This window comes from Carcharhinus amblyrhynchos, chromosome 15 (assembly GCF_965287045.1).
Source record: "Carcharhinus amblyrhynchos chromosome 15, sCarAmb.v2.hapA, whole genome shotgun sequence".
NCBI classification, from domain to species: Eukaryota; Metazoa; Chordata; class Chondrichthyes; order Carcharhiniformes; family Carcharhinidae; genus Carcharhinus; species Carcharhinus amblyrhynchos.
This window is the reverse complement of record NC_137338.1, coordinates 75280158-75306316: the sequence shown is the minus strand read 5'-3', so window position 1 is coordinate 75306316 and position 26159 is coordinate 75280158. Positions and strand designations below refer to the sequence as shown.

General features: G+C 41.1%; 1 protein-coding gene across 2 annotated transcripts in view; it reads left to right on the top strand.

Annotated features, from left to right (window-relative positions):
• Nucleotides 1-25627, top strand: part of rcbtb1 (regulator of chromosome condensation (RCC1) and BTB (POZ) domain containing protein 1) — a 42535-nt gene extending 16908 nt beyond the window's left edge. For both annotated transcript variants that reach the window (XM_080204243.1, XM_080204245.1), the window contains exons 4-12: nucleotides 1342-1508; nucleotides 2934-3092; nucleotides 7177-7284; nucleotides 12400-12542; nucleotides 16075-16265; nucleotides 16961-17087; nucleotides 17184-17335; nucleotides 21110-21240; nucleotides 24823-25627. In XM_080204243.1, the coding sequence (XP_080060369.1) occupies nucleotides 1342-1508; nucleotides 2934-3092; nucleotides 7177-7284; nucleotides 12400-12542; nucleotides 16075-16265; nucleotides 16961-17087; nucleotides 17184-17335; nucleotides 21110-21240; nucleotides 24823-24963 (1319 nt within the window). In that variant the 3' untranslated portion in view covers nucleotides 24964-25627. The remainder of the gene's footprint in view (nucleotides 1-1341; nucleotides 1509-2933; nucleotides 3093-7176; nucleotides 7285-12399; nucleotides 12543-16074; nucleotides 16266-16960; nucleotides 17088-17183; nucleotides 17336-21109; nucleotides 21241-24822) is intronic.
• Nucleotides 25628-26159: the final 532 nt, after the last annotated feature.

Here is a 26159-nt window from a genome sequence, read left to right as displayed (position 1 = left end):
ACTTGCCAGTCATTAATCCTGTGGAACTATTTGAGGCCAATGCTGTGAATAAAATGGTTGATCCTACTGGGAAGGATTGAGGACTCTATGTCACACTTTCTCTTTCCTGTTCTTCCTCATAGTTGCAGTTGTTCCAACAGAGATATTGAGATACTGTGCTAGAATTCACTATTGGAAACTCATTTGATAACCCAGTTTGTTGGTTCTAGGCCACAAACTGTGACTCGAGCTCTCCTTGCTTCAAGTTAGTATGCTATGATGCTCATTTTGCCTTAAATTGGTAGCTGGAGCCATGATCTAATTGCATCAATGAACATAGAACACTATAGCACAAACAGGCCCTTCGGCCCACAAGTTGAGCCGATCATATCCATACCTACCAGGCCATAGAACTATCTGTAACTCCTATGTACTCATCCAGAAGTCTTTTAAAAGACGCCAGTGAGTTTGCCTCTACCAACTCCGACGGCAGCCAATTCCACTCACTCACCACCCTCTGAGTGAAAAACTTACCCCTAACATCTCCTCTGTACTTGCTCCCCAGCACCTTAAACCTGTGTCCTCTCGTAGCAACCATTTCAACCCTGGGAAATAGCCTCTGAGAATCCACCCTATCTATACCTCTCAACATTTTATAAACCTCTATCAGGTTGCCTCTCAAGCTTCGTCTCTCCAGGGTGAAAAGACCTAGCTCCCTTAACCTATCTTCATAAGGCATGCCTCCCAATCCAAGCAACATTCTTGTAAATCTCCTCTGCACCCTGTCAATAGCTTCCACATCCTTCCTGTAGTGAGGCGACCAGAACTGCGCACAGTACTCCAAGTGGGGTCTGACAGGGGTCTTATAAAGTTGCCGTGGAAATGGATATTACCCAATGTGGGATTCCATTTGCCCTGCAGACCAGCATCATGAATGAGGAGCCATCACAGAGTGCACATTTGTTCCTGCCATGGCTCACATTCCTTCAGTGTCTCTCATCAGCTTCTCAGTGCTACTCCTGCTTGCCCCCTGCCAACCCCACTATCCAAAATATGTTTTTAAACTAGAACTTTTCAAATTTTATTTCAGAATAAGGGAAATGGAGTTGAGAATGTGGGTGTATGAGGGGGAGTAGCTCTGTGGGGCCATCATTTTTCAGGGTAGTCCTAATGGGGATTTATTTTCTTTTGAATGGACCTAGAGGATACAGCCCACACCCACACCCACAAAAATGGGCTTGAAACTGTCTGGAATGCTAAAAGTGCCTGGATTTTCAATAAGGACAAGGATCTGTGCCTACAATCTTCAGGTAGCCTCTGGAACCAATCAGTCACTTCCAAAAATATCATCATCTTTTACAGATGGAGAAACCTATTCCTGGGGCCTCAATAGCTATGGCCAATTGGGTAATGGAACAACGGGTCCTGGCTCATTACCTTTCCTAGTTTCCAGCATGTTCTATGACAAGAAAGCAGTGGAGGTTGCTTGTGGTTGCAATCATTCTATGGTTCTAACAACAGAAGGGGAGGTGAGAGCTGACCTTCTAAATGCAGTGTTTTGACAGATTCCACTATTTGTTTGACTGAAATTTATCCATGCATGTGATTTGATTTACAACTGTAAAAATTAATCTTTACAAAATGCTAACTATAAAAGAGGTATTAGAATGAAAAGTTGTGTGGGTTTCATTTTTTAAGTAAATTTCCTTTATTTTTGTTTTCCATTGCATCAAACAGTGCAGCAGGAGGCTACCAACCCATTAAATCTGGCTCTCTGAAAGTGTGATCCAATTAGTTCCTCATTCCTGATACTATTCTGGTAAATCTCCTCTGCACCCTTTCTGAAGCCATGACAACCTTAGGAACTTAGAAAGTAGAGTTCCAGCAATAATTTCCACTTTGCCTCAGAGCAATGCCATACCATTGTTAGACATTATTGGGAACAGCGTGGCTTCCTGTGCACAAAGGTATCTTCATATTGTGACCTGACAGCGAAGAATTAAACTAAAGAATTTGTCATCGTTAATCCCATAGAGTCATTTGAGGTCAATACTGTGAATAAAATGGCTGAAACTGCTGGGAGAAATTGAGTGCTTGATATGGCACTTTCTCTTTCCTCCTCCTCTTCACAGTTGCACTTGTTCCAACAGAGAGATTATGATTAATTGTACTATGCTAGAATTCACTGCTAGAAACTCATTTGTTGGTTCTAGACACAAACTGTGATTCAATCTCTCCTTACTTTGAGTCGACATACTGAAACATTCACTTTACCTTAAATTAGTAGCTGACTCCCAGAGCAGTGACCTAATTGCATCTTTGGAAATGGATATTTCCCAGTCTGTAAGGGATTTCGTCCATACTACAGGATCAGCTCCATGATTGAGAAACCATCACAGTGCTTGGAAGTAGCAAGGCAAATTTTGAAAGCCTTTTGTTGAAAGGAGGAAATCTCCTCCTGTGTTAGTTATTGGTTTCATAACTAAAGAAAAATTTCATTGTAAAACTGTCAAATGCAAGGTCATATTTAACCTACAAACACATACACATACTTGCATTGAAATACGTTCACATGCATGTGCATGAATAAAATGCACATAAAATCATAAGAAGCTATGCATATAGGGACATATAGACAGTAAAAATGCATGCGCACAAACAGATGTAGGACTTCAAAATACAAATTTTGACCAGTGGTGTGCACTGATGATGTGCAGGATTATAACTATCTACAGAACATTGAGCTAGTTTCCATAACCTAAATCATTACTTAATCTTTGAAAATTAGAGCCTCAATTTATAAGCATTTCACATATGGCAACTTCTGGTGCAAGGATATTTACATGTTTGAAAACCTGTTACACTTGGTAGAGTTAATTCCATTTAAACTTGACTATATGTCCTGCTTTTGCTCAATTTAAGGATTTTACCTTCTGTGTCTGCTTTGGTGACAGATTTATTCCTGGGGTTACAACAACTGTGGACAAGTTGGATCAGGATCTACTGCTAGCCAGGCAACACCACGGAGAGTAACACATGGTTTGCAGAACAAGAAGGTTGTTGGCATTGCCTGCGGTCAGATATCCTCAATGGCTGTAGTAGAAAATGGGGAGGTAATTATTTGTCATGATTCAGTATCTTATTCCCCATTCATTATTGTTGCGCTAGTGTTTGCACTGGAGTGCTACTTTGGGCTGTAGTAGAGTTCTTAAGTTGAAGTTTGACTGAGGGAACTTGAGGGTTGATTTCTATCTAAAGTCTAGTCTTTAATTTAGTAATTAACTAAAAATTGCTGTTTGGGTTGGAAGAACATGAGTTGTAGACCAGCTTTAAAGCAGGGCTCATACAGGCTCTGCTTGCAGCTGCACCGACTTTTCAGAGGCTACATTAAGATAGCATAAAAACAGGCAATTGTACAGTGCCAACGTTCTTTACGCTGGAGTGCTATCTTGGGCTGAAATAGTGTGCTTAATTTGGAGTCTGGTGACTGAATGAATTTGATGAAAGGGAGCAAGGTACTCCTCCCCTTTTCCACCTATCCGCAAAGGCGAGTGGCGGCCTTGCAGCATCGGCGCCACTGCAGCGGCTCTCAGAGGTAACGTCACAGTTCAGAAAGTGACATAGTCCCAACAGAAACAGCCGATTGGTAAGTGGTACCTGCAGAGTATTTGGCTTTTTAAAGTTTGATATATTAGATTAAACAAAGGTAGGAACTTGCAATTATAATAGAAATGTTCAAAACAAAAGAAGTTGCATAGCTTAATTAAATTCTGTTAAAGGAAGTAACTTGCTTAATCTAGACAGAAGTCATGGCAGGAGATCTCAGATCTCTGAGGTGCTGCTCTTGTGCAATGTGGGAAATATGGTGTCCCTGATGACCATGTGTGCAGGAAGTGCATCCAGCTGCAGCTACTGGCTAATCTAATGTAGAGCTAGAGATGTGGGTGGGCATGCTGTGGAGCATCCACAGTGCTCAGTGTCATGGATAGCATAGTCAGGTGGTCACACCGCAGGTAAAGATTACACAGGCAGAAAGGGAGTGGTAAAGGCTCGAGAAGGAAGTACAGGAATCCACTGTGGTCATCCCCCTCTCATACCACTTTGGATACTGTTGGCAGGGGGTGGCTTCTCGTGGGAAAGCAGCAATGGCCAAGTTCATGGCACCATAGTGGCTCTGCTGCACAGAAGGAGAGGAAAATCAGCGGCAGGGCTATTGCGATGGGGGATTCAATAGTGAAGGGTAAAGACAGGTGCTTCTAGGCCGCAGACTTGAATTCAGGATGGTGAATTGTCAATGGTCGTGGTATACATAGGTACGAACAACATAGGTAAGCAAAGGAATGAGATCCTCAAAAGTGAATATAAGAAGTTAGGAGGTAAATTAGAATGCAGGAAAAGTAGTAATATCAGAATTACTCCCAGTGCCGTGTGCTAGCTAGAGCAGAAATAAGAGGGTGGATCAGATGAATGCGGTGACTAGAGAAATGGTATACCAAGGAGGGTTTAGATTCTCAAGGCATTGGGGCCGGTTTTGGGGAAGGTGGGATCTGTACAAGTCAGATGGGTTGCACCTGGCAGAATTGGGACTAATATCCTTGTGGGGGCTTTTGCTAGTTCCACTGGGGATGTTTTAAATGAGAATGGCAAAGGGATAGGAACGGAAGGGTAGTCTTTGATGGGTCCTGATAGTTAATGATGTAGTCAGTGACTTGGAAAGACAAAGGAAATGAGGGGTAACAAGCAAAGAAGATTGATGGGGCTGAGCTGTTTATATTTCAGTGCAAGGAGTATTACAAACAAAGCAGATGAACTAAGGGCACGCACAGACACATGGCAGCATGATGTTTTACAATAAAAGAAATCTGGCTAAAGAAAGGTAAAATTGGCAGCTGAGTATCTCTGGATATAGGGTTTTCAGGCAGGATAAAGTGGGTGACAAAAGGAGGGAAGGTAGCATTATTGGTTAAAGAATCAATTACAGTTGAAAAGGGATTTAAAAAAACTAAATGGGTTAACAAGTATGAGACTTTATGGGGCAAAAAGGGGCAATTATATTGCAAGGAGTATACGACAGACCCCTACTAGATGCTACCAGATCTGTTGTGATCTTTCAGCATTTTCTGTTTTTGTTAGCCTGACTTAATTTAGGGGGCGGTGGCGGTGCCATAGGGGACGAGCGCTCCAGGGCCTGCACAGGTGGTGTGTATTTGGTAGCGCATAGATCCATCTACAATATGTTGCTATACAGTGCAATTGGTGGCTTGTATGCTTGAGAGTTGTAGATTTAAGTCCCTTCCAAAGGCTTGAGCAGAAAATCAAAGCTGGCACTTAGTTCAATGTAGTACTAAGAGAGTGCTGCAGTGTTGGAGGTGCCATCTTTCAGCTGAGTCATTAAAATGAGGCACCGTCTGCTTTCTCAGGTGGACATAAAAGATCCCCCATGGTGCTACTCCAAAAGGAGCTTTGAAGCAGTGAGCTAGCCAAAATAGTCACTCAAGCAACACCTAAAACAGATTATTTGGTCACGATTCACAAATGCCCTTTTGGGGAGGAATCTGCCACCCTTACCTGGTCTAGCTGACATATAATTCCAGACCCACAGCAATGAGGTTGATTGTTAGCTGCCCCCTCTGCAATGGCTAAACAAGCCACTCAGTCCAAGGGCAATTAGGAATGGGCAATAACTGTCCAGTGGCGCCCACATCCTATGAATGAATTTTGAAATATCACATACTATTTGTGGGATCTTGTTGATCATAAATTGGCTGATGTATCTTTTACAATACAAATCTGACTACAATTCAAAAGTGCTTTATTGGCTATAAAGCATTTGGGGACATCCATGAGAGGCACTATATAATTGAATTCATCGAAGGGTTCTAGTTATCTCTCAAATTGTGACCGAGACACTTAAACAGCTTATCAATTTAGCTTAGCACTATAACTTTTTATTTACTACCTTGAACAGTTTTGCATTGTGAACAACAGCTTAATATTTTGTATCAGTGAAGCTATTTGAAGTTGGCTCCCTCTTGAACTTTTAAAATTTAGAGTTTAATGCAGGGTGAGAATCCTATCCCTGCCCACCTTATAAACTGGTTGAATGAATGCTGGAAATTGCTCTATTGCAAGATTTGTTGAATATCCAGCCAACACAGTAACTGTGCTTTATTGGCTGTGCAGTGGCCTCTGCTTGTTTCAGGTGAAAGCACAATGCTAACACTCAGTCAGAAGATTGTGCGTTCAAACCTCACTTGACGTCTTCAACCCCTACTACAAGCTGACACTTTGGTGCAGTGTTGAGGGAGATCTTAGTATCCTGGCCAACTGGTGCAGTGTTGAGGAAGGTCTGAATATTCTGGCTGACAATCATCCTTCAACCAACAGAGCCAAAACCAGATTGATTGGCAATTGACTAATTTTCTGTCTTTGCGGTACCATGCTATGTGCAAATTGACTGCTAAGCTTGCCTTCAGAACCACAATGACTCAACTTCAGAAGTAATTTGTTTACTGTGAAAAGCTTTGGAATGACCTAAGACCACACAAGACATTTTCCTTTTTGCTCTTTACAGGAATTAATAGGTGTATAGTTTTATGAAGCTTAACTGCTGTTGTGGCAGCCAGTATAGGACGGAATGTTACTGCATAGTGTAGTTGTCCTTTCTCTAACCGTAGGCATAATGCCAACAGGGCATTTGTATAATAATATTTGTATGTTCTTTTGGTATTATTTCTTCAGATGACCATTTGGTTGTTGTCATTCAGTTTTATTGAGAGGGATTTGCTCAGGCAGTGGTTAGCTACAATGCAAAGACAATCTGGGATTTTTATCCTAACGTAGGGAAGATTAAGGTGAGGTTTAGTAGTTGCAGTCAAAATTGAGGGTATTTAATGGAATGGGAAGAAATTGTTTCAAGTGATAAGGTCAACTACCAGAGGATACAAGTTTTAAGATAATTCCCAAAATAATATTTATGCCACTTGCTAGAATTTGCTGTCTAAAAGGGTGATGGAGGCAGATTCAATACCAACATTCAAAAGGGAACTTGATATATTTGCAAAGAAAAAGAAAATCAGAGCTATGGGGAAAGGGCAGGGGGAGTGGGACTATTTGGATATTTTTTCAGAGATGCAGTGAGCTGAATGGCATCCTACAATAAGGTATGATTCTGTATGTTTGCTTTCTACACTACAGGTGTATGGCTGGGGTTACAATGGCAGCGGTCAACTGGGAACTGGAATCAGTGGAAACCACCTTACCCCCAATAGAGTGACTGCATTGCAAGGAATTTGTGTCCTTCAGGTAGATAATTTTGTATAACCTCTCCTGACCTGAGCTGCTTTGTTAAATTCTGGAAATCCTTATTGACTTTGACTCCTGTGGCATGATTGGATAAAATGTAACACAGTTTTGAAAAATGCCTTAAAAATTAGTTATACTTGAAAGAAGTATTGTATTGCTTCCCAGAAAATGGGATGGTCTTTTAGAATGATCCAGTGACTCATATACAACTCTGGTGAAATGATTCGGTACAATTTGCTTTTTGTAAATACTGAGTGTACTTTGAAAGCATTTTGGCTTTCAATTGCGTGTTTATGTCAGTGTCAATCCCCGGAAAGAATCGAGTCAGTCAGCTGTTTGAGCGGCAGGATGGGGAAACAGGAAAAGAAGTTGGGTGGTCAGTAGTTTAGAGAGGATAGTGTTGAAGGAGCAGGAGGTGGATCTTGTGATAGTTTGGAGTGGATATGAGGGGAGTTAGGAGAGAAACTAGAGAGTGATGAGAATCCAATGCTAGGGCAGGCGGCTCACTTCAGAGGAAATTTGGCCCGGTCAGCTAGTGCAAGGGAGGAATGCAGCAGAGAAAACTGATCAGATGGTTTTGATCTTGGTGACAAAGGTAACCATGAGCTCCTCACAATTTCAATGTGATGAGGGAGAGATTTAAGAAGACAGTTTGGAGTAGGGTAAAGAAGCAAGGGTTACCTTTGCATTCCAGGATGATGCTGGAATAGTGAGCAGTTTTAGCAGAGGAGAGCAGGACTGCATAGTTCATTTATGTAATCCAGCCAGATCAGATGATGAGAGCTAAAGTAGTTTTGATCCGTATCCTTTCAAGTCTACACTTGTAGATTTTAAGTGTCATACTGGAGGAACAGAATGAAATAAATTAATGGTTTCAGAGATTGGGGTATCAAAGGTGGAGGGGTGGGTGCAATTGATCAAATCAATAGCTGCAGAAATGTTGTGGCAAGTGCTGAGCCAAAGGCTAGATGGTTGGGATTTTGAAAATGCAGCTGAGAGTGAATTGGGATAGTTTTTTTATCCCCAGGAATAGGTACACAAGGAGGTAGGGTTGGGATGTGGGTGGGATATGTGAGAAGGAAGAGGCCAGAGATGGCCTTGTCTATGATTGATATGATGGGACTAGCAAGTGGGTTCAATTATCTCACATTCCCCCTCCCTCCTTCACCATAGTGAACACAGATGCAAAATGCTCATTTGATGCCTCATGAATATCTTTCGGCTCCAAACACAGGTGGCCTGTTTGTCCCCAGTGGGCCCTACTCTTTCCCCGGTTGCCCTCTTGGGATTTTCCTTTTATTGTGCCCACCAGTGTTTTTCTTCATGCCACTTTTTGCTCTCCTAATTTCTTTCTTGAGTACCCCATTGCACCTTTGACACTCCTTCATGGTATCTGCCAGAAATCTTCCTTTTTTTCCCCATCCAATCATGTATTCCCCTTGATGTGCAAGTTTCTTGGGATTTTTTGGTCCCACCCTTTACTTTTATGGGAACATGTTGGCTTTGTATGCTCTCTAGTTTCTTTTTGAAAGACCCCCACTTCACTGGTGGACTTTCTTTAAGTGCTGTTCACAGTCAGCTTTGGCCAAATCTTGTCTTATGCTATTGAAATTGGCCTTCCTCCAATTCAAATCCTTTGGGGGTGAGTCTCCTAAAACTACTGAATTGGCAAGAAAACTGGTTGAGATCACAACTGTTTTTTCAGTGCAACTTCAGAGCCAAGCCTCCCCTGTCTGTGCATTACAGAGGTCATAATCATGAATAACATTAAAAGCTCGGGGACGGGGCCTATTCACACCAGAGTCTGACAGTTCCAGAACTCTGTACATGCGTAATGGCCCAATCTCAGTCTCCCCGTTCACTGGCCAGCCCAGGACCACTGTAGTGGTGCTCCTCCCTCCCTCGACCCCACATCCTGGAGCACCCTGATGACGAGGCCCCAGGTGGGAGGAGGCAGATACGGGATCTGATCGCTGGCCTCCCTTCAGCCCAGGTCAATCCCCATGCACAGTGCAGCAGAACCCACCCCCCACCCATTAATTGCTCCAAGGCCCCACCCATAATAGGTCCCACTCCCTTGGCACTTCCTGATGTCTGTACAGTGCCAAGGTGCCCCCTTGGCATGGGCACTTTGCCACTTGGGCAGTGCCAGGGGACAGAGGCTGGCACTACCAGGATGCCCATGGCCAGGGGATATCACCCCCCCCCCCCCCCGCCAACTGCCTGACCTCCTGGGGGGCCCTGATTGCCCCCCGCTCCCTTTCCTACCAGCAGGGTCTCTGAGTAGTTCCCCAAACGTGGGGAGCTACTCTAAACCGCAGCGGAGTGAAGTAATCCTGGCGAGGTGGGAGATGTTATTGGGCCTGGCAAGTTCCATGCTGCGCCTGATAATGACATTTAGTGTGATAATGACAAGTGAGTGTGAAGTGCTAAGACCTGCGCTTCAGCAACTTTTAGCAGTAATCAAAATGACTCCCTGACGCTCTGTCTCTAAAATCAACAAGTAGCAATTTATTGCTCTAACAGTGAACAAGTTAACTAAACTATTAACAAACCGAATAAAAACGTGTCTAATGGAATGCTGTTCAAATAAATATAACTCTCACTCATTAACAAAAAGACAGTTGAGTCACTCGAAATTGCAACCAGGTTTTGTGTCTTCTGGAATATTCTGTTCTTTCTTCATTGATTCTTCTGCCTGGAGCTTCCTCCTCCTTTGGTATCTAGATGAGGCTTTGAGCTATAAGATGTGGCAGGTGGCAGTTGCTGTCCTCTTCTGTTGCACTGCCCTCTTTTATACTTGGGATGACACATCAATATTCCCCACAATATGATTGGTCTTAGGTTGCCAAAACCGTAGAGTTTAAATTGGTGCTTGGTATCTCAGTGCCTAATTCAAATTGATTAGCTGAATTTAAAAAAATTCAAATGGCTGAAAGCCTGTTGCTTTGGTAACACTACTGCTTGGCCTTTTGATACAAATGTTTCAGTTTTGGGTTCGAGGCTGAGAAAAAGCACCACCTTTTAACAGATAATTTTACAAACACCAATCTACAATACTCTACCGAACTTTGCAACATTGCCCATCCCTAGTTGTCCTGCAAAATGATGCTGGGCCTTCTTGAGTCACTGCGGCCCTTATACTTTCTGCAACGATAAATAAAAGGTGCAGCATCCAGCGTATGATTAATAGGGGCGTAGAGTCAAAAGCAAGGAAGTTATTTAAATTTGTATAAAACACTGGTTCAGCCCCGACTGGAGTATTGCATCCAGTTCTGGACACCGTGCTTTAGGAAGGATGCAAATTCATTAGAATGGATGCAGAGAAGATTTCACGGATGAGGAACTTCAGTTGCATAGAGAGATTGGAGATGTCTGGATTGTTCTTGGTGAAGAGAAGACTGAAGGGAGATTTGATGGAAATATTCAAATTCATGAGCCTGGCTAGAGAGAGACTTCCCATTAGTAGATGGATCTAGAACCAGAGGATAGATTAAGGTAATTGGCAAACAAAGCAAGAAGCAATGGTGACATTAGGAAAACCTTTTCATGCACCAAGTCGTTAGAATCTGGGATCCTTTACCACAGAACATAAAGGAGACAGAGTCAATTGAAGCTGTAAAAAGGCAATTGGGTCATTATCTGGAAAGGAAAATCATGCAGGACTACATGGAAAAAGGCAGGGGAATGGCACTATTGAATTACTACTACTGAAGACCAACATAGAATGATGGGTTAAATGGCCCCCTCCTGTGTTGTAACTGTTCTGTATTTCTATGGCTCGACTGTGGTTCAGCCCAAAGGAACAACCCATGGTGGATGAAATCTGCAGCAAAGGAAAAATATTGTGGCACATCTATGGAAGAATTTTGACTTATCCATCATTTGACAGCTCAAGAGGTGGAAGGGTCATTGCTGAAGTGGTAGAGCTAGGCATTGCCACAACTGTATAGAAGCTGAGTCTGTGTCTCTTCGTACGTAAATGAGGGGCAACTTGGAGAAGAGAAAGGGAAGAGATCAGCTGACCAGGGGCAGCAAAGAAACCACTGGTGGAGGTGGGCTATGTTCAGACAGGTGGGAGTTGAACTAAAAGGAAACAATCCCATGCCGAAGGTTAATGTAATTAACAACATCAAAAGAGAGATTGAGGGATAATTCCTCAGACTCAAAATTCTGCTGTTTGGTGCTTTCTGATTTGCTATGTACTTGAAACTTCTATCTTGGTTAGTACCCAGGGCCATTAGGTATGTTACTATGAGCTGTGTTCTTGGTGGGGATATAGACATCAGATGGGAAATTTACAGCCAAGTCTGAAGACCTAAGCCTTCTTACTCTTGAAACCAAATGAGTGTATTAGAATGAAATGTTATTGCCCAACAGATGCATTATCTAAAATGTCCTTGAAGATGTTGTTGCCTCCCAAATCCATTCCCATCTCTCCCAGAATTCCAGGTTTGAATCAGGAGTGCAGTCCCATTCAGCTGGAGTATAGTGGAGAGATGTTGGAGGAAGGAGGTGTAGTCAACCCTGTAAAAAGACAGGTTAAGAAGGATGAGGCCTGATGGTTTATTTTTGGTACAGTCAAGTTGTGCATCAAAGGTGACTTAAATAAGTGCCCTGGCCTGAGTTTGAACGCAATTTTGATAGATCCCAGAACAGGGGAAACAGCATTGATGCTAGGCGGCAACTGTAATATCATTTGTTTCCAGCAATCCGTTGTTTTGGGGGAAGTAATGCCTGAAGGTTAACAGCATTCAGCTGAATAGGTCAGGCTGTTTCCTGTGTTGAGTAACAGTGGGTGTATAAGCAATTTTGCATCATCCTTCGTCAGCGGTAAAGACTTGATTTAGAACATGCATTTCCATTCCTGCTTTTACTCTCGTGTTGGGAGAATAGCAATGCATGAAATCCAGAGGAAACAGTTCAAGATTTCTCAGTCCTATGGTCATTATTATAAACAGCTTCACATCTGTATGGTTTGAAAATTATACGCACTTCATTTCTCTCAACAGTGCCTAAACATTGATTCAATATTCCCTGTTTAAATGCAGTCAATATTTTGGAGAACTTGTTCTTAGGTTTTATCATAGCTGATAGATGTTACTCTACTTACAGATTGCCTGTGGTCCCGCTCATACGCTCGCACTAACAGATGAGGGCTTGCTATATGCGTGGGGAGCTAATACAACTGGGCAGCTGGGTATTGGGAATAAAATCAACCAGCTGGTGCCAGTACTGATCACTTTGGAGAAAGAAAGGTAATGTTGCTTTTTGCTAGCACCTAACAATTAATTCACTTTGTATAAGTAGCTGCCTCCATGTACCTAGGCTGACCAAAATGCTTACCTCGCCTTGCTACTCAAAATAAAATAACTTGGTGAAGGCCTGGGTTGGGATGGGGATCCAAGTAAAAAATGATTTTACTCAGTGTTAAGTATGCATGAAAAGACAGTACAAACAGATTTAGTAGTAACTTTGGAAAGGGAATTTAATAATTATTTGAGTAGCTAAAATATCAAGAGCTATGGAAAAGAGAGGGGTGGATGGGATGGATTGAACTGGATAGCTGTTTCAAAGAGTTGACATGGACACAGTGAGCTCAATGGAGATGGGAAACGGTGGCATAATGGTAATGTCACTGGACTAGTAATCAGAGATCCAGGCTAAAGCTCTGGGGACACAAGATCAAATCCTACAACATGTGAAGCTGCTGGAATTTAAATTCAGTTAATCTAGTCTAATGGTAACTATAAAACCATTTTTTGTCAGAAAAACCCATCTATTTCACAAATGCCAGAGTCGGCCATCCTTGCCTGATCTGGGCTACATGCAAGTCCAGACCCACAGCACTGTGGTTGACTCTGAAATGACTTTGCCTCTCAGTTGTATCAAACCACTAAAAAGTCTATTAAAAAGAAATGAAACCAGACTGACCAACTTGCATCGACCAAGGCACCAGAAATGGCAACAGCAAACCCAGTCCAATTAACCCTGTAGAGTACTCCTTGCTAACATCTGGGGGCTTATACCAAAATTGGGAGAACTGTCCCATAGACTAGCCAAGCAACAGCCTAACATAGTTATAATCACCAAATCATACCTTACAGAGAATGTCCCAGGTGCCACCATCCCTGGATAGGTCCTTGTCTACCAGCAGGACAGACCCACCAGAGATGACAGAACAATGGTATGAAAGTCGGGAAGGAGTTGCTTTGATTCCCCAATATTGCCTCTGGACCCATGAAGCCTCATGGCATTAGGTCTGTAATATACAGTGTTAGAACTAATAAGCATTATTACTGTTGGAAAGCAGCACCAATAACATCTTAGGATTACTAATAAATTACCAAAATTTCAGACTGTTCAATCTCGGCAATCATTTTAAAATGAAATCGATACTATCCCTGTATTCTTATTAAAATAAACCCATCTTGCTCTGTATGGAATTTTAGAATGAAATTGTTCCATCTATGTATTCTTTTGAAAATAAGGCCCGCATCCCCTTTTGCGACTAAGGCCTGCACCCTCCATTGAAAATGAAGCCTTCGGCGCAGAGAGCTCCCGCCCCCTCCTTCAATACCGAGGCCTTTTTGTGAAGATTAAAAAGGATGTGTTTTCTCCCCAGACTTACTCAATTCATTTGGTGAAAATATTCTTGGGTAGATTGAAGACCTTCCTGGATTATTAGTCGGAGGTTTCAACTTTAATAATATAAGATATGCTGATGATATTGTTCTTATTACTGACTCTGTAGACAAACTGCAAAAGATTTTCAATAGAGTAATAAATGAAATTGGGAAGTGAGGACGGAGCCTAAATTGTAAGGAAACAAAATATCTAGTAATGTCCAAAAAGAAAATGATACCGGAATGTATGATTACAGTGAAGAATGGTAAGGTCACACGGGTAGGCTAATTTGGTTATCTTGTATTTATATAACATCTGGCAGAAAGTGCCAGCAAGAAGTAACGTGAATTGGATTGGAATGGCCACAGCTACATTTAAAAAGATGAAATGATCATGATCAACTCAAAATTAGCCATGAAAACAAAGCTGACAATGCTATAAGTGAGTGTTGGACAATCAGAGAAGAAATGCAAAGACAAAGGCTGCAACTTGTGGTTTTTGAGGTGAATAATGAAGATATCTCGGCCAAGTCACATTACCAATGAAGAGGTGCTAGTAAAATCTGAGACCAGAAGAACTCTGCTGACCAAGATCAGGAAAAGATTGTTGCAATTTCTTGTACATGTAATAAACCATCATTTAGAAAGCCACATGCTGATCTTTGGAGTTTAGAATGTGATGTATTCTTATTGAAACATGTATAATCTTGAGGGGACTTGAGAGGGTGATGACTGAAAAGAAGATTTCCCTTCTGGGAAAGACTAGAACTAGGGGACACCATTTGTAAATAAGGGATTTCCCATTTAAGACAGTGATGAGAAGACATTTTTATTCTGAGAATCGTGAATCTTTGGAATTCTCCCTGGAGAGTAGTGGAGATCAAAAACGGATAGATGCAAGTACTTTTTAATGTTGCAAAGATGCAAAGTGGAGTTCTGCTGTGATTTAGGGGCCCATATGCATTAAAATAATCTTGAATTTCCAATAATTTAGTGTGTACAATGCCACACCTGTGATGTGAACATTTTTTATTTTAAATGGGTAGATATACTAATAAACAGGACCAAAATCTACATTTCTGTCTATAAATTGGTTTGTAATGGAGGGAAAACGTTTTATAATGTTATTTTCTTCAAAAAATCAGAATAAACCTTTGAGAGATATTCAATAAATAGAAATATTTGTAGCATGTATTCATGGGCCTATGTAGTGTATTTCTTGCTTTTATATCCTGTTGCTTTTTAGGCTGGGTGTTTTAACAGCTTGTAAAAAGGAAACAGTAAATTAATGGGGGATAGAATTGCGTTTGTTCATCTGGATTGGGAAGTGTATTCCTATCTAATCCAATGTTGTCATTTGGGTCTAATGTTATTCATGATCTCTTGCAGCAGATATATTAATCTGGGTGTTCCACAGGAAGTAAAAACTTCAATGAGTTAATGTCTATCAAACAAAACATATTTAAATACAATCTGTACTAATTAAAATGACGATATTTTAATTTCTTCATCTAATTGACATCAGTTGGACATGCCTCACAATGTGCTAATTTGGTTAAAGTTTTTTTCAGGGGAGAATATCCCAGATATTTTTCACTTATTTGAGATTGTTCGAAAGAAAGATCATTGATCTGAAATGTTAACTCTGTTTCTCTCTCCACAGATGCTGCCAGACCTGAGCATTTCCAGCATTTTCTGTATTTTTTATTTCAGATTTCCAGCAATCGTAGTGTTTTGCTTTTGTTTCTCTCATACTGCTTATTGTTTGCTATTCTTGTCTCATTCCCCAACACAGAAGATGATCGGTTAAGATACATTGTTTCCACCTATCCTGTTCTTTATCTCCTTTGGTCCTGCATTGTGTTCTTGGATTTACCATCAGTTCACTGCCTTGAAGGAACACTGGAAGTAAATTATAGATGATTAGTCATTGTTAAATTTAAACCCAAGAATAACAACGCTACTTAGAACAATGTCAACAGTTAACCAATCTACTATGTTTCTTTTAATTGAAGATATAATCAAGCTGCATGCTGAGAGGAATATGAGAAAGTGCCGGCAGCTCAAACATAGGCACCTACTAATCCAACAGAAAACTTCTGCCTGAACATATTGTACTTTATCACCTGCCCTGTCACCTGTTTACCTTGCTCTCTGTCTATAGGATTGTGGAGATTGCAACCTGTCATTTGACTCATACCTCAGCTGCTAAGACTCAGGGTGGTCAGGTGTACATGTGGGGCCACTGCCGGGGCCAATCGGTTACCCTCCCACGCCTCACTCACTTTTCTTGCACGGATGATGTGTTTGCCTGCTTTGCCTCTCCAGCAGTAACGTGGCGCCTCTTGTCCATAGGTAAGATGCTAATAAATCAGAGCTTTGTGAATAAATGCAGACAAAAATCTGAAAGGTGGAAATTTGTTTTGTAGGCTTCCCTCTTGAATCTGCATTTTATTTTGGTCCAGTAACCAAAAAAAAATAATTAAAATAATTCATTAGTTCACAGAATCTTGCAATATAGGAGGAGTTGATTCAACCCATCATCCCTGTGTTGGTTATTTGAAGGAGCCATCTCTCCCTAATGCTTATCGCAGCCCAGTGCTTTTTTCTTTTCAACTACAAATCCACTTTTTGAAATTTGTGACTGGGTCTGCTTAAAGGTCTCAGGCAGTGCTGCTGTTACAACTTGCTGCATTAAATTTTTTTCCTTGGCTTTTCCACCCTCATTCTTTTGCCAATTGTCTTAAATCTGTGTCCAATGGTATTGACCCATTTTATGTATATTGATTGTATTGCAAACATAATTAAAATTGAGACAGTAGCAAGTTATCAGATTTCACTGTCTAAATTTTTTTAATTGTTTTCACTTGTTAAACATGTTCCTCCTCCCCTACCTCCATGTAATGTAATTTTTCAATAAATTTTTATTTGGAGACAGCAAACAGTAGTATGCCCCAAATTGAGCCTGTTGGTGACGCAAGTTATCTTGACAGAGCATCTGTGCTGTTGCTCAACACTTGTTTTTATCACTCGATTTCCACTTTCTGTAGAGCAGGATGATCACCTGACTATAGCTCAATCTCTGCACAAGGAGTTTGACAGCTTGGAAACATCAGATTTAAAGTTCTGTGTGGAAGGAAAATTCATCCATGTTCATAAAGCTGTTCTGAAAATCAGGTACTGCTTTAAAATTTTATAAGCCAATGCTTTCTAGGAATTTGAGACTTGTAAAGATACTTCTGCTACTAATGTTAGTTCCTTTCATACCCATAGGTGTGAGCATTTTCGAACTATGTTTCAATCCTATTGGAGTGAAGATGAAAAAGAGGTGATTGAGATTGACCAGTTTAGCTATCCAGTGTACCGTGCCTTTCTAGAATACTTGTACACAGACTCTGTCAACCTACCTCCAGAGGATGCAATAGGTACTGTTATGCAATTTAGCCCTTGTTTGTATGGATAAGTCTAATGAAGGATAGCATAGTTAATAAAGTTATTTTGTTAGTGTCACAAGTAGGCTTACATTAACACTGCAATGAAGTTACTATGAAAATCGTCCAGTGCCTGTTCGGGTACTCTAAGGTATAATTTAGTATGGTTAGTGCACCTAACCAGCATGTCTTTCGGACCGTGGGAGGAAACCAGAACACAAGGATGAAACCCATGCAGACAGGGAGAGAACGTGCAAACTCCACACAGACAGTGACCCACGTCAAGAATTGAACCTGGGTCCCTGGCGCTGAAAGGCATCAGTGCTAACCATTGTGCAAATGTGCTGCCCCTAAAATAGCAAGCACAACTGGGATACTCTGGCTTTCTTAATTTGCTTGCTATTCTCTGATACCTGGTACAGCAAAGACAGAGATCCTTCATTTACTAATTTCTGCCGCAGCTTTTTGAGCTCTTGGTAAATTTCACTTGTTGTTTGGGAGTGTGGCACATAATTTTCAGTTGCCAGAGTAAGTGTCAAAAGGGAAGGATAATTGTCCAATGGCAAATTCAAAGATCATGATGTGTCAGTCAACTTCAATTCCATCAAAATTTGAAAGACAGAACTTCTGGCAGTGTAGCATTCCCTCAGTACTGCACTGGAGTGCCAGCTTTTTTTTGTTCAAGCCTCTTGAGTAGGATGTAGAAATGACTGTAGAAATTAGAGAGCACAAAATTTCCCTAATGAATGCAGGAAGGCCATTTGTCCTTTGGTAGTAGATTTTAAAAAAAGTCTATTGCCTAAAGTTGACAAATGTGAGGAGGCCTGCTTTGAAACTGTGGATCACTGCTCATCTGTCAAACTCCTCAAAGCTGCCATATTTCTTAAAAAATAGGGAAAATATTTTGTTTAAATTTCTGGCAGTGTGTATTTTGTCACTGCTGCTGGATTGTTCCAATAGATGATCACTAAACCTGCACGATGGATCCTGGTGTAGCAGCTCCTTCTGACACATCCTCCTTTAATTATCAAAAGGCATAAAAGTTTAGGATATGAAAAAGAAGCAGTCATCAAGGAAATAATGGTCCTGGAGAATGACAGATTGCCAGGACCAGATGGTTTCTATTTTTAAGTATTAAAAGAAGTAAGTGAGAACAATGCAGATGCTGTAACTATACTCTTTAAAAGTTCCCTCAATCAAAAACCTGTCCTTTAGAAAATTTGTGCATATTACACTAATATTTATGAAAGATAAAGAAGGAAACCAGGAAATGATAGATCAGTCAGCCTAACATCTAGGCTGTGAGGAAATTTTTTGAGTCTTCAAGTGACTGAAAACATTTTCAGCTGATCAAAGAGAGAGCCAGCATGGATTTGTAAAACTTATTGAACCTTAATTTAGAGGTGACCAAAGTGGAGGAGAGGGAATGATCTAGGGATGTTAATTATATGGACTTTCAGAAATCATTTGATAAAGCTCTCTGAGACTGTTAGCTAACTTTGAAGTTTATGGAATTAAAGCCAATTATCGATCTGATAGGAAATTGGGTAAGTGGTAGTAGGTGGACAATAGAGATAATAGACAGGTACTCTAATTGTCAGGATGTGATGAATGGTGTTCTACAAGGATATGTGTTGGGGGCTCTGTTAGTCACCATATTTATTGATGACTTTGAGGCAGAACTTTTAGGAATGAGATTACAAAACCCTTCTAGCTACAAAGGGTGGTACAAGTTTGGAATTTCCTCTGCAAGTGGCATTTGATGATTGATTGGTTATTCACAATAAGTCAGAGGTAGGTTTTTGTTGGCCAAAGCTATCGGGGGTGTGAGGTCAAGATGAGAATGTGGAATTGGTTGATGGATAAACTATGATGTGGCTGAATCGCCTACTCTTGTTCTTCTGTTCCCATTTCCCAAGTTTGCACACAGCAAGATCCCAAATACGCTTCAAATGAGGGGAACGAATCTGCTTCTTGATAGTTTCGGCTATTGCAGAAATGATGACCAGTTCATTGGATGATACCCTGCTCTCTCTCTCTCCTCCATTTGAACGGTTATGCAGGGCCTTAATGTATTATCCAAAAAAAAGCAATACTGCACATCCTCAGTAATACATTGAATTGTCAGCCTGGGTTATATACATTAATTTTATAATGAGGTCTGAAACCACAACCACCTTATTAACACCTGAGCCAAGCTGATGGTTTGTTTCCCTACCTCATTAGCTTTTATGCTTAATATCCTGCTTGGCATGCTGTTGCAGACATTTATAATCCTTTGTTTAAAGAACTTCTGTAAATTATTAAGCATCACCCTTTCCACTCAGGTTTCGTACATATCACCTCCTAAATACATACCCATCTTTCCCACAACCTTGTTTGAATCTCAACAATCAGTTTTCCATCCATGCTGCAGCATAGAAGTGATGTAAATAAAGCCTTCAGTTACATCCACTGTGGAAATGTTACAGTATCCCTACATTTCCTTCTCGACTTCCCTGCAACCTTTGACATGGTTAATGACGAGACTACCTTCCTGCAATGACTCTCCTCCATTGTTCAGCTAATTTGGAGTGCCCTTGCCTGGATTCCATTGTCTACCCACTGATAGCTAGAGAATCACTTGCAGTGGCTTCTCTTCCTGCTCCTGCACTGTTACCATTAGTGTCCCAAAGACCTAGCCTGGCTGCTTTCTTTCTCATTTATGCGCTGCCCTTCAATGGCATTATCTGAATGCACGGTGTCAGATCCCCCTGTGTTGATTATACCCAATTTATTGCTTTTAAATATATTTATCACTAATTGATGTTCATGTCATCCTGTCTTTCCTACTTTAGTAGTCCAGATTTACCCTTCCGAACCGTACATTTTTTGAAAAATGTGTATACCTGAGGACCTTTGCCATTAACGGTCGTCTCTATACATCTCAGATTTTGATCTGTTCATTTTTCCTTGGGTGGGGTGGCATTGTAGTTAGCATTGCTGCTTCATAGTGCCAGGAACTCGGGTTCATTTCTGGCCTTGGATGACTGTGTGGAGCTTGCGCGTCCTCCCCATTTTTGCGTATGTTTCTTCCAGGTGCTCCGGTTTCCTCCCACAATACAAAGGTGCGAGGTTAGGTGGATTGGCCATGCTAAACTTGCCCCATTTTGTCCCAGAATGTGCAGGTTAGGGGGATTTACTGGGTAAATGCAAGAGGTTATGGGTATAGGTTGCGGGGGTGGGCCTGGCTAAGAATCTCTGTTGGAGAGTTGGTGCAGACTCAATGGTCTGAATGACCTCTTTCTACATTGTGCGGTTTCTATGTTACAATCTTACATTTAGGTTTATTTTAGTTGTTCTTCTGCGCGCCTTATCCAGTGCTTGCAGTATGGTGCCGAGAATCAAAACCTGTCCCCCATGATGTCAAACACATTCCATTGTAAAATATTAGTGGATAATATTTTAAGTTGTCATGCTTTATCCTCCTATTATATTGCTTTGTTCATTGTTCTTTGATTTGTACTCTCTGGTGTTGCATCCAATGGTTTTGTCAGCATCACCTCTTTTCTGTTCAACTGAGTTGGCATGAATGGGTGCTATGATTTTCATCTAGTTTGCTTTTGGTATAAATTATGATTTGTGGAAGTGATATTTAACGTTGGATCCAACAAACTAGTATTGTGTACTTGAGAGGTTCTCATGCATTCGCTTTTTAAATTGTATTTTTGCTCAAATTGAATTTTAGAGGCTTTTCTGTCCTGCAATCATTAGATTTATGTTTCACAGGGCTTCTGGATTTGGCTACTTCTTACTGTGAAAACAAAGTGAAAAAACTGTGCCAGGAGATAATTAAGAGAGGCATTACTGTGGAGAATGCCTTTTTATTGCTCTCAGCAGCTGTCCGATATGATGCAAAGGTGAGAACATATTAAATGCTGGCTATTTTTAGTTAATCTAGCATTGTGGTTTTTAAATGGAGTTGCACTGGATTTCATACTCGTTGTTAGAATAGACTTTGTGAACTCCTAACCTGCAACAAATTTTTGTATGTCTGGTAATCATCAGATTCTGAGAAGAAGTTCATCTCAATATACCTAATCATAAATATTCTAACTATAGGAGCTTAATGACTGTAATAAGACAAGGCTGTTTGACCCATGAGCCCAACTTCATATAGATTCTTTCTTTGATTTGGTTTTGGACTTGCATCCTCCGCCAAATTCTCTCTCCCTTCCCTTAATCTCTTCGCTATTTCTCCCCTTCCCTTCCTTCTCTCTTCCACTTCTCGGCTCCCCTCCTCCCCACTCTTCCACCTCCCTTCTCTTACCCTCTTTCCCTCCCTTTTCTCTATCCCCTCTTCTCCCCCTCCCCCTCCACCTCTTGCTCTTCCTCTTCCCACTTTTGCCCCTCTCCCTTGTGAGCTGGTGGATGTTACAAAGCTAGAGAAGGGCAATGTAATATATGAAACACAAGGAGAATTTTAGACTTGAAGCATTATAGACAAGGATTCAGTGTGGCTCGACAAATGCAGGAGTGCATTTGTCAAATGTAGTTTTGGATTAGCTCAACATCTGAATGGTCAGCTCTAAAGGTAACACAGGCACGTAAGAGGGTTTCAGCAGCAGTTGAGCTGAGAGTGTGTGGAGTCTGATGATGATACATCAGTCATAATGAGTTGAAAACTTACACCAAGGATTAAATATGCCATGGAGATCACAAATGATCTCAGGCAATGACCAGAGAAAGGGATTGAAGTTTGTGTGGGGACCAAAGATAATGGTAGGGGAAGCTTCTGGAGAATTGGTGAAGTAGATCAGGGTGGAGTTGAGGGGGTTGAGCTATGAGGAGAGGCTGAATAAACTGGGCTTGTACTCGTTAGAGTTTAGAAGAATGAGGGGAGATCTCATTGAGACGTATAAGATGATGAATGGGATGGATAGGATAGAGGTGGAGAGGCTCTTCCCGCTCAGAAAGGACAGTAGGACTAGGGGGCACAGCCTCAAGATAAAGGGGGGGGTGGTTTAGAACGGAGTTGAGGAGGAACTTCTTCACTCAAAGGGTGGTGAATCTCTGGAATTCTCTGCCCGTTGAGGTGGTGGAGGCTGCCTCGCTAAATATTTTTAAGACGCGGGTTGATGGGTTTTTGATAAGCGAGGGGATTAAGGGTTATGGGGAGAGGGCGGGAATGTGGAACTGAGACACGACAGATCAGCCATGATCTTATTGAATGGCGGGGCAGGCTCGAAGGGCTGGATGGCCTACTCCTGCTCCTACTTCTTATGTTCTTATATATATATAGGTATGCAAGTGCACATTTTTAGTATCCTGAGTTGCCTATGTATTCACAAAATTGTAGAATCCTTACAAGTGTAGAAGAAGGCCATTCACCCTTTCGAGTTTGCAACAACTATTAACGGAGCTTCCACCTAGCCCTATCCCTGTAACCCCACATATTGATCCTACTAATTCCCCTAACCGACACATCTTGGGACACTAAGAGGCAATTTAGCATGGCCAATCTATCTATTGCACATCTTTGGACTGTGGGAGGAAACTGGAGCACCAGGAGGAAACCCACGCAGACACAGGGAGAACGTGCAGACGCCACACAGTCACCCAAGGCCACAATTGAACCCGGGTTCCTGGAGCTGTGGGGCAGCAGTGCTATGCACTGCCACCGTGCCATCCATGTTATTTATTTACACACATCAGATTTTCATTTAATGCCATTCGGAGCCCATTGTTGGTATCCTCTGCTCAATAATTTTAATCTTATCCCCTTTGACCTAGTTGAGTACTCTGTTTATATATTAATATATTTTTGTTACTTACTGCTGTCCCTTGGTTTTAAATTTTGGATGCCCTTCCTTTCTGCAGCAAATTCCCTACTCACGAATTTATACACAATTAACATAAAATGTGTTGCAAACGTCCATTACTTGAGTTCCAGAAATCCAAATTCCTTACAACTCTCCTAATCCTTTCTTGTTTTTTCCTGCTGAACTCGGCCATGGTTTCATATGAAAATTTTGTATGTGGTGTGACAGTGTTCAAAATTCTTTTCCACTTTAAAGTAATTGACTCGCACTATAATAACCCATAAAGTTACCGAGTACTGAGAGGTTCTAGTCCAGGGCCTCCCATGAAAACTTTTCCCTTTACAGACGACCAGCAGCCGCTGGCCTCATTTCAAATAAAGTTCCCAAATGCAAGACATCAGTTTAAATTCCCAGCAGGCAGTATAACTCCAGACAGATTTAAAGACCCTGGCCAGCTGAAGTTTAGATACTCGATTACAGAGCGGCTATTTTTCTGTCAGCTGCCATTGTCCAATCATTTTATTTTCTCGCGCCTGCTGGAAAGGTTGACGTCATGTTCAAACTGGCTGCACGTGACCAGAAAGGATTCTTCAGATCAGTTCATCGACATCATATGTGGTGAGTTGATGACGATCGTGTTAGTTATTAACTGCACACTCTCTGTTAGTAGGATGCTTTCTCCTTTTGAAAGAATCTAGGAGATACTGTACACAGTTTTAAAAAAAAAATAGGGATCTCCCATTTAGGACAAGAGATGAGAACTTTTCTTCTCTGTCAAGGTCAATAGTCTGTGCAATTCTCTTCCCGAGCAAGCCGTGGGGCTGGGTTGATTAATATATTCAAAGTTACTTTAGACACTTTTTGATCAATAAGGGAGTGTAGCATTATGGGAAGCCTACAAGAAAAGTGGTTGAGGCCATGCTATGACCTTATTGAATGATGGAGCAGGCCCGAAGGGTAAATGGCCTGTTCCTAATTCTTGTGCTTAAATTTTTCCCAACAAGGGAATGGTGGCTGCCAGTTAATGGCATGCTTATGAAAGTGATTAACAGTCACAACAATAGTAATTGAACCCACAGGCTCACAAGCGTGCTGCTAATAACTACACTTACTTCATAACATAAGAATATAAGAAATAGGAGCAGGAGTAGGCCATCTAGCCCTTCGAGCCTGCCCTGCCATTCAATAAGATCATGGCTGATCTGTCGTGGCTCAGTTCCACATTCCCGCCCTCTCCCCATAACCCTTAATCCCCTCTCTTCTCAAAAACCCATCAACCTGCGTCTTAAAAATGTTTAGCGAGGCAGCCTCCACCACTTCAACGGGCAGAGAATTCCAGAGATTCACCACCCTTTGAGTGAAGAAGTTCCTCCTCAACTCCGTTCTAAACCCCCCCCCCCGCCCCACCTTTATCTTGAGGCTGTGTCTCCTAGTCCTACTATCATGGACCACACTTCAAAGCAACTAGAAAAGGGAGAGGCTCACGTAAGGGACAGTGTGAGATAGTGTTTTGGAACTTCAGATCAAACAAGTTTAGTATCTAAGATAGTAACTTTGAGTTTTTCCCTGGGCTTTGCTGTTGGCTGCAATGCAGAATGTTCCCCTATTTCTGTCTTCATGTCCAATGTGCTCTTGTGCTACCAGGAAGTACTAATTTGAAATTTCTTCTTTTATATCTAGGATTTAGAAGAATTTTGTTTCAAATTCTGTATGAATCATTTGACTGCAGTCACCAACACTGATGCATTTTGGCAAATGGATGGAGCTCTCCTGAAAGAAATCATTGGAAAAGCAAGCAAATGTGGAGCTTTCAGAAACTGAATTAATTTGAGAAGTACACAAGTATTGTTGAAAATATACTTTTCCCATAATTTAGTGGGAATCTGATACAACTTCTGTGAAATATTCCACTGAGCCCAACTATAGAACCTGACATGACTTAAGTGTGATACGGATATCAGGTGGATATAAAGGTTTGGCATATTCACCGAAAATTGCAGCAACATAAATTAACTTGTTCAACGTAATTGAAAAGATTGGACTATAATTGTAGCTCTTTGCTTGACTGCACTTAGTTTCCTGGATGTAAATAATTATATATCTGAACTCCTGTGCAGCAAGAAAATGTTTATAATAAACTGACATGATTGTGTATATAGTTTTATTAAATCAGACAGCTGAATTGTTCCCTTTTTAGCTAATAATTGTATGACAGTGACTCCATCTCATTTTGAATCAAGCGTCTGTTTAGCTTCAGAAAGTTGACCAACAGAACCAAATTATTGCCAAGCTTCCAAAGAAACCATCATGGCATTGCTAGAATTGTTAACTCATTTTTTTAATTGAAATGTGTAAAGATCCTATTGCTAGAATTCGAAGGCTGTGATTTCGTTGGTGGGTACATGGGTTCAGTTCCAGATATTGGAGATACCTCAGTATATTGACCTGCAATGTAGTCTGAATAGCAGGCCATTGCAAACAAAAAGCTTGACACCCACTCTGCAGTCGTATGGGTATACAGTTGGTTGCAAAATGAATTTGGTGTCAGTCATACTTTCAAAAGACCACTCAGATTGTGTGCTGTTACTAACATGGTAAGTTTGCTTTACAACTGCAAATTATATTTATCTTCTCATTCTGCAAATGGTGACTGCAAATTGTTCTGCAGTTTAAGTATTCCATGCTTTGTGGATTTAATTGAGATAATAGCACATTATATTAAACTGTACAAACTGATTTTGCACAAGAAAGTGAATTGTCATTTGTGTTTTTGGATATTGGAATGCTGACCCAGATCATGAGCAAGTTGATGCATTAATTGATAAAATATCAGAACATAAGGAATAGGAGTAGGACCTGCTCAACCATTCAATAAGATTAGCTATTCTGATAATGGCCTTAACTCCACTTTACTGCAGGGCCCTCATCAAAAATCTGTGACTCAGCCTTAAATATAGTCAATGACCCAGTATCCACTGCTTGCTGGACAAGGGAAGATAGGATCTCTACAGAAGGAT